This window comes from Balaenoptera physalus, assembly GCF_965194825.1.
Source record: "Balaenoptera physalus genome assembly, chromosome: 7".
In the NCBI taxonomy this organism is placed as follows: Eukaryota; Metazoa; Chordata; class Mammalia; order Artiodactyla; family Balaenopteridae; genus Balaenoptera; species Balaenoptera physalus.
Window position 1 is genome coordinate 99458646 of NC_138886.1, and position 13973 is coordinate 99472618.

Sequence of the window (13973 nt, forward strand, 5' to 3'; positions counted from 1 at the left end):
TCAGTAATAAGCCCCAAATGTGTGAGTGGCATGCTAGTAGAGATCCTTTCTACTCCAAACTCATTTCATTTAAATTTCTGTATCTTTAAAGAAATGTATCAGTTATTTATATTCAAAGGAACTATTGATAGTTCTGTATAGGACAAAAATAATGTAATTTCTTGAAATTAGAATTAATTAAGATAATCATATAGGTATACATATATGTATACATAGGTACATACATTTCAAATATTTGATTGTGATTAAAATCACATATAATGAATGTTTTGTGTGCAGATCTCAGAAGTTGTAGAGTGTGTTCTTCATCTCCTCTATTCATATACTATTAACATCGATTATTCTCACCTGAAATATTTCTTGAAGCGTACTCTGTCTCAAAAAAAAAGAGTATTCTGTCTTAAATATCATTAAAACAAAAAGAGAAACTCCTTTTGCTGTAGGGCATTGTCATCACACCAAGCTGAGGTACAGTTTTCAGAGTTTGTATTCAATAAACAAAATACTTCAGAAAGAAGTAATATTATATAAGGAAAATAAAACAATTTAAGTAGCATTCCTAGGAAATAATTTCATTATGTAGTTCATGCTGAGGTTTACAAGTTTTGTCAGCTACTAAAATAAATATCAATTTTACTTCTTACCTTGAATTATAACCTTAGAATTGCAGCAGATGTAAGAGGCAATGTTCCTCTCCTGACTGTTTATCTGGAGGTCTTGGACATTGAACCTGAGATTAAATGTAAAGACGGGATGCAGAGTCTGACAGATGAGCTCTCTCTACCAAATGCACCAGTAATAATCAAAACACCAGCCACGGCCACAAGCAGGGCATCCACCACTCCTGGAGCATTTACCTCCAGGTGGGGAGTGGGTGGGTTACATTTCAGACATTATCTCACTTAATTCGTACTCAAATATTTAAAGTAGGTTTTACCAAACTGGTTTTGTAGACGAGGGAACTGTGACTTGCAGCAGATATTACCAGCTTAAGGCCACGCCTTAGGCAGCGGTGGAGCTGGGAAAACGCTGCTTCTACCCACATCAGCCTGGGGTCCAGTGTAAAGACAGGGAGTGGACATTCTTGAGTTCTTCTTTGGAGCATAGAGGCAGTGAAAAGAGCTTACTTGATATTGGCACAACGGTTGTTAACACTTGAAAGAAAAGATGATGTAGGTCAAAGATTTCACTTTCATTGAACAAGAGAAATGATTGAGTGCCTCCATGGTGGTGTTTCATTCATTAACCAAGAAGTTTGTTCTAACATGTGAAAAAATGAAGCTCTTAGGAACAGGAAGAAAAGTCCTGCATGGAAGCGAAGAGCCACCAGTGCTTCCTCAGCAGCCCTACTCTAGGTTCAGAGTTTCAACAGTGGACTAGGCCGTCCCATACAGAGCTAACCTGTGGCAACCAGCTTCCACAAAATCCTTCTCCATCTCGTTACCTCTGTGACCTTGGGAAAGTCAGCATTTTCATGTGTAAAGTAGGAACAAGACTCTCTATCCTGGAATTTTGATGAGTCAGTGCAAGGAACTTTATAGGCTTATAATCTAACCATTTTCTTTATAACGTCTGGGACACGCGCTCTCATTACATTTGAGTTTTCTGGGTTTTTTTTAGTTCCATCTATTTATACCAAGGAAATCTCCCTGGTGGTCATGATTCACAAACTTGATTACTGGCTTTGTTTGGTCTGGTTGTTAAACCTGGCTCAGCATTTCACAAAGCTAAATAACTAGGCAAGCATCATTTCTTGTAGAACTAAAGAGTCTTGCTCCTGGGCTGCGTAATTGTATCTGGCTGTTTGTATTAACTGCATGGCAGGTAGGTGGGTTTGTCCCCCTAGTGCAAGTGAGCGTGAGAAAGCATCGACCCCTTTTGTTCCCTAATTTTATTACTATTAAATGGAGAACTATTATGTGAACACCTTTGACTTCTGGATAATAAAATTTGTGAAATCAAAGAGTGCAGAACTTGAAGGTGACCCATCCCAAAATATACTACATTTTATGTTTTCACTGTGGGTTCCAAAAATTGGTGAAATTTAGATAGTTTTTACATTTGACAGTAGATTTCAGAAGAGACCCATACCTGAGAGCCCTTACTCTGTTTTCAGAGCTTAAACCGGTCCGGTCTTGGATGGGGCAACGTTTTCTGTTAAGATGCTATATGTACAACAACATCATGCATTCTTTGTTTTCCCTTCTTGCTGATATTTACATTAAAAAGAACACCATGAAAAAGAAGTCACACTCCTTATAACAAGTTCCTTTGCTCTCATGCTGACCCCTTCTAGCATGAAGCCAGATGACTACGGCTAAGAAAGCACACCTCTGTCTTGTAGCAGGTGGCATTGATGTGTTTCTCCCAAGCACCCCCTAAATGCTGATGACTTGGGGCAGCCTGACAACACACAATGAACACAGGGATTGAAATCCGAAGCCCCAGGATCTTGTCCTGGCCATGCTGGATAATAGCTGTCCTGCCTCCACAGAATCTTTTCATTTTCTCAGGCTTGAGTTTTGCATTTATAAGTTACAGGTTTTGAACTAGAACACTGATCAGGTTCCCCCCTAGATCTCAAATTTTTGTATCTAGGATTCTTATTGCAAAACCTGCAGGTTACCATTGTGCTTGATTGTCCTGGATGTGAGGTTGCTTGTGAGTGTCTTGATTGCTTGGAGGTTAGGAAATGATTTAAGGGATGAGTAACTTTCTAAAAGCAAGCCTTCAAAAGTAGCAGGTTTATAGCTGGTTTAATTTTGCCATTGAAACTTAAACTACCCTGCAAATAAGGAAAATTTAGATGATGGTCACTAATCCAGGCATTGAAGAGAGGTTGTCACATCCCTCTTAAATGTTAGCAGAGTTTCTCGAAAGCAAACATCCATTTGCATATTAACAAAATGAAGCATTGATCGCTCATTAGCATGTGAGGTGACAATAGGAAGACGATATTCTGCAGACACACTGACGCCTTCTCCATTTTCTCCCAGGGTTTCCCAGGAAACACAAATGCAGACAGCGTGGTGCACTACAGACTCCAGCCTCCCTTCGAAGCCAGATTCCTGCGCTTCCTCCCCTTAACCTGGAATCCCAAGGGCAGGATTGGGATGAGGATTGAAGTGTATGGATGTGCATACAGTAAGTGGTGTTTATTCCCCGATGGAAATCGATGACGGAGTGATGTGTTCTAAACACCAAATTGAAAACTGAACTTGACTTCTTCAACCTTTTAAATACCTGTGCATGTAGAACTGGGTTTATGGAAAGTCTTGATAATATTATAGTTATTTTAAGGTTGAATTCAGAGGAGGACCTGAAATGAGCCCTAGAATCTTAGATTCGCAGAGCTTAGCAGAATATCTGTTTCATAGCAGGCAGTTCATAAAATGAACAAAGTTCAAATCAAGAACAGTTACATATTGTGATTGATGGTGCCGTCTTCTGACACTGGGATGATCCTCCTGTGGGAACACAGGTGAGTGCGTGTTCCCTGTTCCCCATGATGACTCACTTTTCCCTCTACTTTACTTGCATCGCTGTGGAACCTTCTTTTGAACATCATTTATGTATTATGTCTTCCCTCTTTTCCCCACTGATGATAAAAGTAAAAGAGCTGGCAGCCAATGTGAGCATAAACGTGACCATAAAAGCATTCAGTGACATATATAGGGGATCAACTCTACAGCTGCCATTTTGAAGGTCCAGAATATACTGGTATTTCTTAAATTAACACAAAATGAAAAAATTAATATAAAAAACAATATTCTAGAAAACTGGAGAATAACCCAAAGAATAAGTTGGATGGGAACATCTTGGGTTTTTGGTCACACCTCATTCTGTACCTGATCAGACCATTAACTTTGCAGAAAAGTGTAACCATAAGATCTACCGTATACAGGATATTTAATGTGTCAGATCCTACCTCCTACAGACATTTTCTCATTCAACTCCCACACCAACCAAATGAATTCAGTATAGTAGTAATCTCACTGCTTCAGAGAAAGAAGAAACTGAACCTTGGAGAAATTAAGAAGTTTCTGGAGCTATTACATATTGAATCTAAGATTTAAAACTATCTGTCTTTTTTCCTAATTTTGTTTTCATAACTACCATACTCTTCAGACATTGATTTCTTTATTCCCTCACTTGTCATATATGAATTTATTTTTTTGCAGAGAACTGTATTGGATGTGGGGGATGCTTCTAAAATTATTTATTTCTTTGTCAGGATTTTATGAGAAGTCATAAAATTGTACAAAACAAATATAAAATGCTGTAACATGAACATGGGGCATGGGGAATAGAGTATTCAGTCAGTTGGGTGAGAAAAGGAACCTTTCCAGCAGTCGGTTTTCAAAGTAGAGGGCATGGGCAGTGAGACAGGAGGCAGGGATGGTGCTTGTAGGAAGAAATAGCATATATAAATTGTGGGAGCAGGAATTTAGTGTTCTCGTGGTACAGGGATAGGGGTGGACATGAGTTGTTGAATAGCAATGGTATCATGTCCACTTTGGTAACCCAACAGACAATGGGTGGTTCTGGAGGTGAGTCTCACCAAGCCACCCATCCCATATTCAAGGGTCACCTTCAGCCTCTGTTTCATACCCCTTCCTAATGACCTATCCCACTTTGGCTCTGCTTCCTAACCCCGCCTCAGCTCTCTAGTATTTATGAGTCCATGGAACATTTAGCATAGATCGTGTTGCATTGCTATGAATCTATTTTCCCTCTTTCCATTGATCATTAACTTTCATTCTTTTGTTTCTGGGATCTTTTGGTGTGCTCACTGCTGCAATGGCTAGGACACCTGATATTTAGTGTTTCTCTTTGATCCCATGAAATTAGTGTCTCCTTTTCCCATTACTCTGGAAATAACTTGAGGTTTACTGAATTCAAAGCAGAACGTGCTGTTTGATGGGGATTTGCCATTAGCTTGACATTCTTCGTGAGGAGATATTACTCTAGTTTCTTGGGTTAGAGGTCGGTACCAGGAAGATCAAAGCTGCGTGTCTGATCCCCTGAAGGGCCAGTTGGCTGTACAGCTGTCATGGAACCTGTGTGCATCCTAAATTGAGCAAACACGAGCTGTTGGGCATAAGGGACTCCTAGCATAAAAATGCAAACGGAAAATAATCACCACTATTTGTAAAGCAGCACAAAATACATTCCTCAATAGTAGTGGCTCTGTTTTGTCTTCATTCTTATTATTAATAATTATTCAAGTGCAGCACTTTGCATTTTTATTTTTGGCAGTAATTTAGTGTGATATAGTTTACAGCTCAAAAAGTGATAATTATTATCTTTTTTGATGTGTATTTCCACTGCTCTGTTGATAGTGAGAGAATGTCCAAATTGCTTATCTTGGCATTTAATGTCTCTTATATGCGACTTCTCTTTCCAGTTTCATCTCTTTACATTCCATTTACAATGATATTTACTATTCCTGTAAAAATTGCAGATTTTCATGTCTTCTTGGCTTGGCATATATATTTTCACTAACTGAAAAGCCCTTCCCCCATTTCTAGAGTAGAAATGGAGTGCATGGGGTCTTCTTAGAGCCCCTGCTGACCTGCATACCAAGGCTAGTGTCTGGCATGGGGTTCCTCACTTTCCCTCGCCCTGCCCCTCTCTAGCAGTCCCCTCCATCCAATGTCAACATTCCCTATGTACTTGTTCTAGGCTTTGTATTCCACTCTAAAAGGGTTTCTGTTTGAGTTTTAATCCACTTTCTTAAGTTTTCAACAACATTTACATACTGTGACCAATTCCAAGTTGACATCCTTGACACAGGTATCTGAAGCCCCGCACATCTGGATAATTATCCCCAGTTCCACCCTCATTTCTTTAACGAGGTTGTTAGTCATCTTTTGGGTCTCTTCTGTCCCTTCTTTTCTGCCATCTACTTTGTCTCCCCATGTTCGTGCTCCGTGTCATTCTCAAGTGTTCCTTTGTCATATTGTGTTGTATTAGCCCCACTACTGTAATGTAATTTTATGTTTATCACTGTGTTTATAGTTTGAATAAGAGAGGGAAGGAAGGAAGACAGGAAAGGAGTAGGGAAGAAAGGAGAGAAAGAGTGCATAAATTGTTAGAAACGTGGACTAGATAGGCACAGAATGGTAAGCCCCGTGGGGGTCTACCAGTCATCCATGTGGCACTCTAGTCCTGTGTCAAATCAGGCATTGAAAATCAAATTGGTTAAGAGGGAATAGAAGAAAGGAATAGAACATATAATTGCCTGTTTTAAAATCTTGTGTTTATTTAAAAGAATACATAAATCACAGCAAGATCTTTTTTGACCCACGTCCTAGAGTAATGAAAATAAAAACAAAAATAAGCAAATGGGGCCGAATTAAACTTAAAAGCTTTTGCACAGCAAATGAAACCATAAACAAGATGAAAAGACAACCCTCAGAATGGGAGAAAATATTTGCAAACGAAGTAACAGACAAAGGATTAAACTGCAAAATATACAAACAGCTCAGGCAGCTCAATATCAAAAAAACAAACAACCTAATCCAAAAATGGGCGGAAGAACTCGACATTTCTCCAAGGAAGACTTACAGATGGCCAAGAGGCACATGAAAAGATGCTCAACATCACTAATTGTTAGAGAAATGCAAATCAAAACTACAATAAGGTATCACATCACACTGGTCAGAATGGCCATCATCAAAAAATCTACAAACAACAAATGCTGGAGACAGTGTGGAGAGAAGGGAACCCTCTTGTACTGTTGGTGGGAATGTAAATTGATACAGCCACTGTGGAGAACAGTATGGAGGTTCCTTAAAAAACTAAAAATAGAACTGCCATATGAACCAGCAATCCCACTACTGGGCATACACCCTGAGAAAACCATAATTCAAAAAGTCACACGTACCCCAGTGTTCATTGCCGCACTATTTACAATAGCCAGGACATGGAAACAACCTAAATGTCCACTGACGGATGAATGGATAAAGAAGATGTGGTACATATATACAATGAAATATTACTCAGTCATAAAAAGGAATGAAATTGGGTCATTTGTAGAGATGTGGATGGACCTAGAGTCTGTCATACAGAGTGAAGTAAGTAAGAAAGAGAAAAACAAATATCGCATATTAACGCATATATGTGGAATCTAGAAAAGTGGTACAGATGAACCTGTTTGCAGAGCAAGAATAGACACACAGACGTGGAGAACAGACATGTGGACACAGGGAGGGAAAGAGAGGGTGGGATGAACTGGGAGATTAGGTTTGACATAAATACACTACCATGTGTAAAATAGATAGCTAGTGGAAGCCTGCTATATAGCACAGGGAGCTCAGCTCGGTGCTCTGTGATGACCTAGATGGATGGGATGGCAGTGGGGAGGGAGGTCCAAGAGGGAGGGGATATATGTATACATATAGCTGATTCACTTCATTGTATAGCAGAAACTAACACAACTTTGTAAAGCAATTATACTCCAATTAAAAAAAAAAAAAGAATACATAGACTGTTGCAGTGAAAAAAATGTAGGTTTTATATAACAACATCAACATGTGTCAATATTTATAAATCTGTTGTTAACATTCTATAAGAATAATGTGTATTTTGAAATATTTAGGGAGAATATCAAGAGAAAAGTCTGCATATGGAACTTCCTTCTGTTCAGTACTGGTTCTGCTCTAAGTAGATTTCAGTTTTGAAAATGCATTAATAGGGACAGAAGAACATAGGATGAAAGGAGAAATAGTCACCATGACAAAGAAAAACTCTGGAAGTTAATAATGGTCTTTAGTCATATGAGAGAACACTGATCTGTATTATCCATTCCAATTATGGCAACAGTAGAAAATACTCAAACTCAATTAGAAAAAGTGTCAGTTCAATTCAGTACGTGTTTACAGAACTTTAACCCCATTCAAGGCCCCCCACTGAATAAAAGAGTAAGGCACAATTTCTGTCCTCCAGGTGCTAAGGAGCCAGTGCAGGTGAGGGGAAATGTGGATATTTTGTAGACCAGCTAAACTTGGGCATAGGTTTCTCATTCTCAATTTATGTTCAAGTATAAATAGAAGATAGATTTTTATCTAAGGGTAAAAACGATAAATTTTGCTAAACTTTGATAATATAGCCTTATGGTTTTATCTGATATTAAGTAGAAAAATATTAAAGTTAAAATAATATTAACCCTAAAATCATATGAAACAGAACAGCCTCTCATATTTTTGTATATAATAGACATTTGTTTAGTGCTATTTTAATTTATTTAATTTCAATTAAAGTTATTACACAATTACTCACTGATTTATTTTAAATCACCTCCCAAATTATTGCCTCTAAAGGAATACATGTAAGGCTTTTGCTGAAAGTAAATATTGAAAGACATACCAATACACACCTAATAAAGTGCAGCAGAACAAAGTGGGTTATAGTAACTAAATTAGTCTAAAGGAATAACTTCTAGGCATTTAAAATGTTATAATTTGTTACCAGAATTTTAATCCTGAAATGACCTGTGATGTTTGAAAAACCTCAGAGTTGGACAATAGGACCAATTATTAAGAAAACGGAATCAATCTCTTATCAGGAACATTGTTCTTTCACAAGTACATAAAACTTAGTGAGTTTCAAATTGCTTTCTTGACCTGATTCACCCCACCCCTTAACCTATTCTTCTTCTAGTTTTCCTGGTCTTGGCTAATGATTCCATCATTCACGGGAACTTACACTAGAGACATGGGAGTCACCTTTGACACATGTGTCCCTACACATCTAAAGAATAGCAAATTCTGAATATGCTCTCTCCAAATTATACCCTAAGTAATCTCAAATCTCTCCAACTCAACTCACCCACATAATGCAACTCAAGACTTGCCAACAAACTCTTTTCTTTGCGTAAGTGGTTTACTTGGCTTGAAATGCTTCTTCCCAAGTTTTTCACCTGTCTGTCCACATCCCATCATTCAGGTCTCCACTTAAATATCTCTTCCTCAGAGATGTAGTCCCTGACCGCTAGTACAAATTTGGTTCCTCCAAATTCCTCTAAATTTGTTAAGTGTCTGGCTGGTCAGCCTGTCAGTGCTTTACCCCCAACAGCATTGAACTCTCAGGCTGGCTGCAATGTTGGCCTTCCCTTATTGCTTGTCACTGAGATAGCTGTTGTTGGCAGTGTCCCTTGGGAAGGAATTTTCCATGTGCTTGGCTACGCAGCCCTGGTAGAAGTTCAGTGCCGAGGGGCTGGGGGTGGAGCAGCCTCTAGCTGAAAGAACACAGATTCCCACTGTCCTTATTGAGGTTCAGTAGATTTTCTTGAATGTATGCTTCTAGATCTGTTGTATGTCTGTGGTCAGTTTCCAGTGTCCTTCAGTTGTTATCCTTAACATTTTTTTTTCAAGTTTTATCATTGCTTTTGAGAGGTAGGATTTGCCGGGCTTCTCAATCAGCCATTTTAGAAGGCTCACCCTTTCAATTATTTTTAAAAGACATTTAAAATCTACATGATAATTTCCTTGTAAATTCTGGTATTCTTCATTCCTTTGTATTAATCCATATTTCCATGTATCCTTTTCCTTCTGCCTCAAAGACTTCCTTTAATTTTGCTTGTAGTGTGGATCTGCTGGTGAGAAATTCTTTCAAATTTTGTATGTCTGAAAAAAGTTGTTATTTCACCTTCATTTTTGTAAATTGTTTTCACACAATATAGAATTCTAGGGTGACATTTTTTCATTTAGTACTTTCAAAATATTGCTCTGCTGTTTTTTCACTTGCTTTTCTTCTGGTGAGAAATTTGCAGCCATCTGTGTCTATGTTTCTACGAGTGTGACATATCTTTTTTTCTCTAGCTGCTTTTAAGGTTTTGAGCAATTTGTTTCTGATGGTCTTTCATTTTGTTTTATTCTGTTTCTCATGTTTGGAGTTCATTAGGCTATTTGGATTGGTGGTTGTATAGTTTTCATCAGATTTGGGAAGTTTCAGTCATTTTTTCTTCAAATATTTTTTCTAACGTCCCCGGTCTCTTCTTCTTAAGGGACTCAGTTACCACATATATGAGTTAAAGCACATATTAGGTTGCTTGATTTTGTTTTGTCACACACCTCACTGATGTTTTATTTATTTTCTTAAATTACCATTTTTCCCTTTTATTTCCTTTCAGAATATTTCTATTGCTGGCTTCAAGTTCACTAATTTCTTCTTCTGCAGTGTTTAACCTGCCAGTAATCCCATACAGTGTATTTTTTCACCTCAGACATGGAAATTTTCAAATTTTAGTATCTTTTGTGTATCCATTTGACTTGTTGAACATATGGATGGATGTTATAATAACTACCTTATTGTCTTTCTTTGCTAATAATAATCTGTGTCAATTCTGTGTAAGTTTCAATTGATTTTTTTTCCTCAATATGAGTCATACTTTTTTGTATGCCTGGAAATTTTCAATTAAATGCCAGACATTTTGATTTTTAGCTTATTGTATATTTTTGTATTCTTATATGCTTGAGCTTTGTTCAGGAAACATTGAATTGAAGGGGATTTGATCCTTTTAGGTCTTGCTTTTAAAATTCGTTAGCTCACACTAGAGCAGTGTTTAGTCTAGGGCTCACTACTGAGGTAAGACCCTTCTGAGTACTCTAACCAAGGACAGTGAACTATGAGGTTTCCAGTCTGGATGATATGAATGGGCACTATTCCCAACCCCATGTGCATGTTAGCACTATTTCCCAATTAATCCTTTCAGATGGTTCTTTTCCCAGCATTGATGAGTTTCCTTACTTGCATACACTGATCAGTGCTTTGCTGAAAGCTCAAGAGGGGTGTATTGCAGATCACCAGTGTTCATTTTTTCCTCTCCAACCTCTGCCTATGGACTTCACATGCTTTGTTCTTACCAGGCTTTTGACTCTGTCTCCTCTACTCAGGGAATCTGCTGGGCTTTGCCCCAGTTTCTCCTTCCTGCTCTGTGAGATGGAAACTCTCTAATGCAGTGCCCCAAGGAGTTGTAGGGCTTATCTTGTCTGTCTCTCTTCTCTGCAACATCACTCTCCTTTATTGCTTGAAGTCAAATATCTTGAAAACTATTGTTTTATGTTATTTCCTTTTTGGTTGCTTCAAGTGAGAGAGTAAATCTGGCCCCTGTTACTCCATCTTGGTCAGAAGCAGAAGTCATAAATGCAGTTTTAACTGTTGTTGCACCTCCTTTTCTTTGCCTACTGCTCTAACAATAATCATGTAGCTAATGTCCATTGTGGACTTGCCATGTTTCAGGCACTGCTCTACACACTGTATAGATATTAAGTTGTTTAATAATCATATTAGTGTTATGTGGGAGAGACTTCTTTATCCTTTTACAGCTGAGGAAACTGAGACACAGAGAGGTTAAGTAAGTTTTCCACTATAGAACCAGTATTCAAACCCTTATAGGACAACTCCATAGTCCTTTCTCTGAGCTACTACTCTGTGTTATGCAGGGCTATTTGTGGGAACAGATCCAGAGGCTGTAAATATATCAGCACAAATTTAGTCTCACTACTGGTAAAATAGATTTCCTTCCCTAACTGACAAGTATGTGTGGGGTTTACTTTAATAATATTGTTAGTGATGCAGTTATCAAAATATAACCTCAGTTAATAAAACTAATGATTATAAATTAAAATCACATAAAATTGGAAAAACACTTTCTACTTTCAACTAAGTATCACATTTCCTGCTACTCTTTTTAGAATGTAGGTTCTGTACTCTTACAATAGGGGAAACTATCGCTTCCTATTTCAGTGCATAATAAGTGACTTCTGTGTCAAGTACCCCAATTATTTAAATAGTTGAATTACATACAAGAACATTTTTCATGCGGGTTTCTTATAAAAGTTAAGTATGTTGCTAAGTGGTAGTTTAATGCATTATTTTGGTGGTTGCATTCAAATAAATATGATGGATTATTTGTATTAATTATGGACATATAAAATTTTATTTGTTCTTACAACAGTCCAATAGCAAATATCTCATGCTAGTGGACCGATAGAAAAAAGGTCACCTTAGCATTCATTACCAGTGACCTCTGAGACTTGAAAGTTGGCTTCTCTAGGTCACTCCATGGTCAATGATATGAGGGTCAAGGAAGCCTCTACTTAGTGGAGATTAAACTCAAAGGGGGCCACCTGGGGCTCTCCGCCATCCACAGTTGGAGAGCTCACTGCTGATAACCTACTGAGCAAAATACTCTCTATCCCAAAATATGAGTATATTTTTTTAATTTACATTTTTTAATCTATTGCTTTTACAAATCATGTTTGAGTAAATAGGGCTAATTTTTTTTTAATTGTATTTATTGACTTGCCAATTTGTTTTCAAGTATTCGGGTTACTTTATGAACATTTGTAAGTAAATGACATTTTATAAAATGGATTCTCTATGATGAGGCCTATAATTGACTTTCCAATCTAAACATTCCTGTTAGAAATCATCTTATGATAATGCATATTCTTATTTATTGTGTGGGCTTAACTGGAGAGCTTCTTGATTAACAGTGTAGCCCATTTTTTGAAGCATTGTTGGCTACTTTCCGATGACTGTGTAAATTTTATGTGAAGGGTATTGTGTGATGATACGATACCTAGATTACCTTGATATTTTGCATTCTTTTCAAACATTTTCACTAGAGAAGAGCCTTTCTTTCTCCTACTTCCATCCTAGGCTGTAAGCTATTTCCTTGTCACTGTAGTTTCCTAGCAACCCACAATAAGACACTAGGATATCACAGGTGCAATATGTATTTTCACGACAGTAGAAGTGAGAAAGTGAGGGAAGAACCATCAGCTCCAGGAAGGCTGGGCCATGTCTGGCCATGTTTTATCCCAGCATCCAGCAGAGTTTGTGATACTTAGAAGGTGCTACATCAATATCAACTGAAAATAAAACTGTACTTGTGGAATGGATGGAAATTGGGTTGGGGTTGGGGGAGAGGGAGGATGGAAAGAAAATGGTCTTTTAATAACAAAACTATATTACGCCAAAGCAAAATGCTTGCCAAAGTAGAATTTGAAGCTATGGAAGACTGTCTATATAGAAACCAATCTTTAATATTATACAAAAAATATGTAGCCAGGATCTGAAGTATTGACCTATTCTTTACCTTATAAAATATATATTCAAGAATAGCCACAAGGTGTATTGAATTATGCAACACGAAGGTCAAAAACAATAATGAAATTTGTGATTTCCTATATAAAATAGGGTTTTCGATTTTTCAATCATAGAAAGATTGCAAAATGTCTGGTTGTGAGCTCATTCTTACTGCTTAACAATCAAAAACCAAGCACATCAACCATCACTGGATGGTTCTGCAGATTGGGGGATGGCAAACTTCTTCTGTAAAGGACTGGCCAGCAAATATTTTAGGCTTTGCAGGCACATGTGCTCTCTGCCACCTACTCTTGGTTTTTAAGCTCGTTTTTCAACAAATCTTTAAAAATTAGCTTATGGGACTGTACAATAACAGGCTGCAGAGGGATATGGGAAGCTTAACATTCCAGACTTCTAAAAGCAATTCCTGAATTTTATCTATCTCTATTAAACCTCTTGAATTGAGCTTAAGTTTATTCTCATTTAAGATTTTAGTTAAAATCTCAGGACTGTTACAAAGTACATTATTTTTAAGTGGTTTTGCTTTACTCATTTGGCTACCTATCTATATTATAATTTAGTCACTTTAGGCTTAAAAAATCTGTCAAAATACATGTTGAACCTGCCTCATAAGATATAATTTGATGACTCACATGTGGTTAATTGTTCTAGGTACAAGTGTTAGTGATCACATTAGAAGGAAAGTCAAAACATTAGGACAAAAGAGGTTTTTTAAGGCCATTCTTTTGCGTTTCTATCACCTAATAAATGTTTCACTACTCCATTTTGCTTGAGGGGAATATTCCAGGGAATATAATTTAGGTGCTTTAGAACAGTGGTTCTCAAAATATAGTCACAGACAGGCAGTATCAACA

At 37.5% G+C, this 13973-nt stretch overlaps 1 protein-coding gene across 6 annotated transcripts in view; it reads left to right on the forward strand.

Moving 5' to 3' along the window:
• Positions 1 to 13973, forward strand: part of LOC309665100 (contactin-associated protein-like 3) — a 235150-nt gene that overhangs the window by 134905 nt on the left and 86272 nt on the right. For all 6 annotated transcript variants that reach the window (XM_082471237.1, XM_082471238.1, XM_082471239.1 and 3 more), the window contains one exon: positions 2997 to 3144. In XM_082471237.1, the coding sequence (XP_082327363.1) occupies positions 2997 to 3144 (148 nt within the window). The remainder of the gene's footprint in view (positions 1 to 2996; positions 3145 to 13973) is intronic.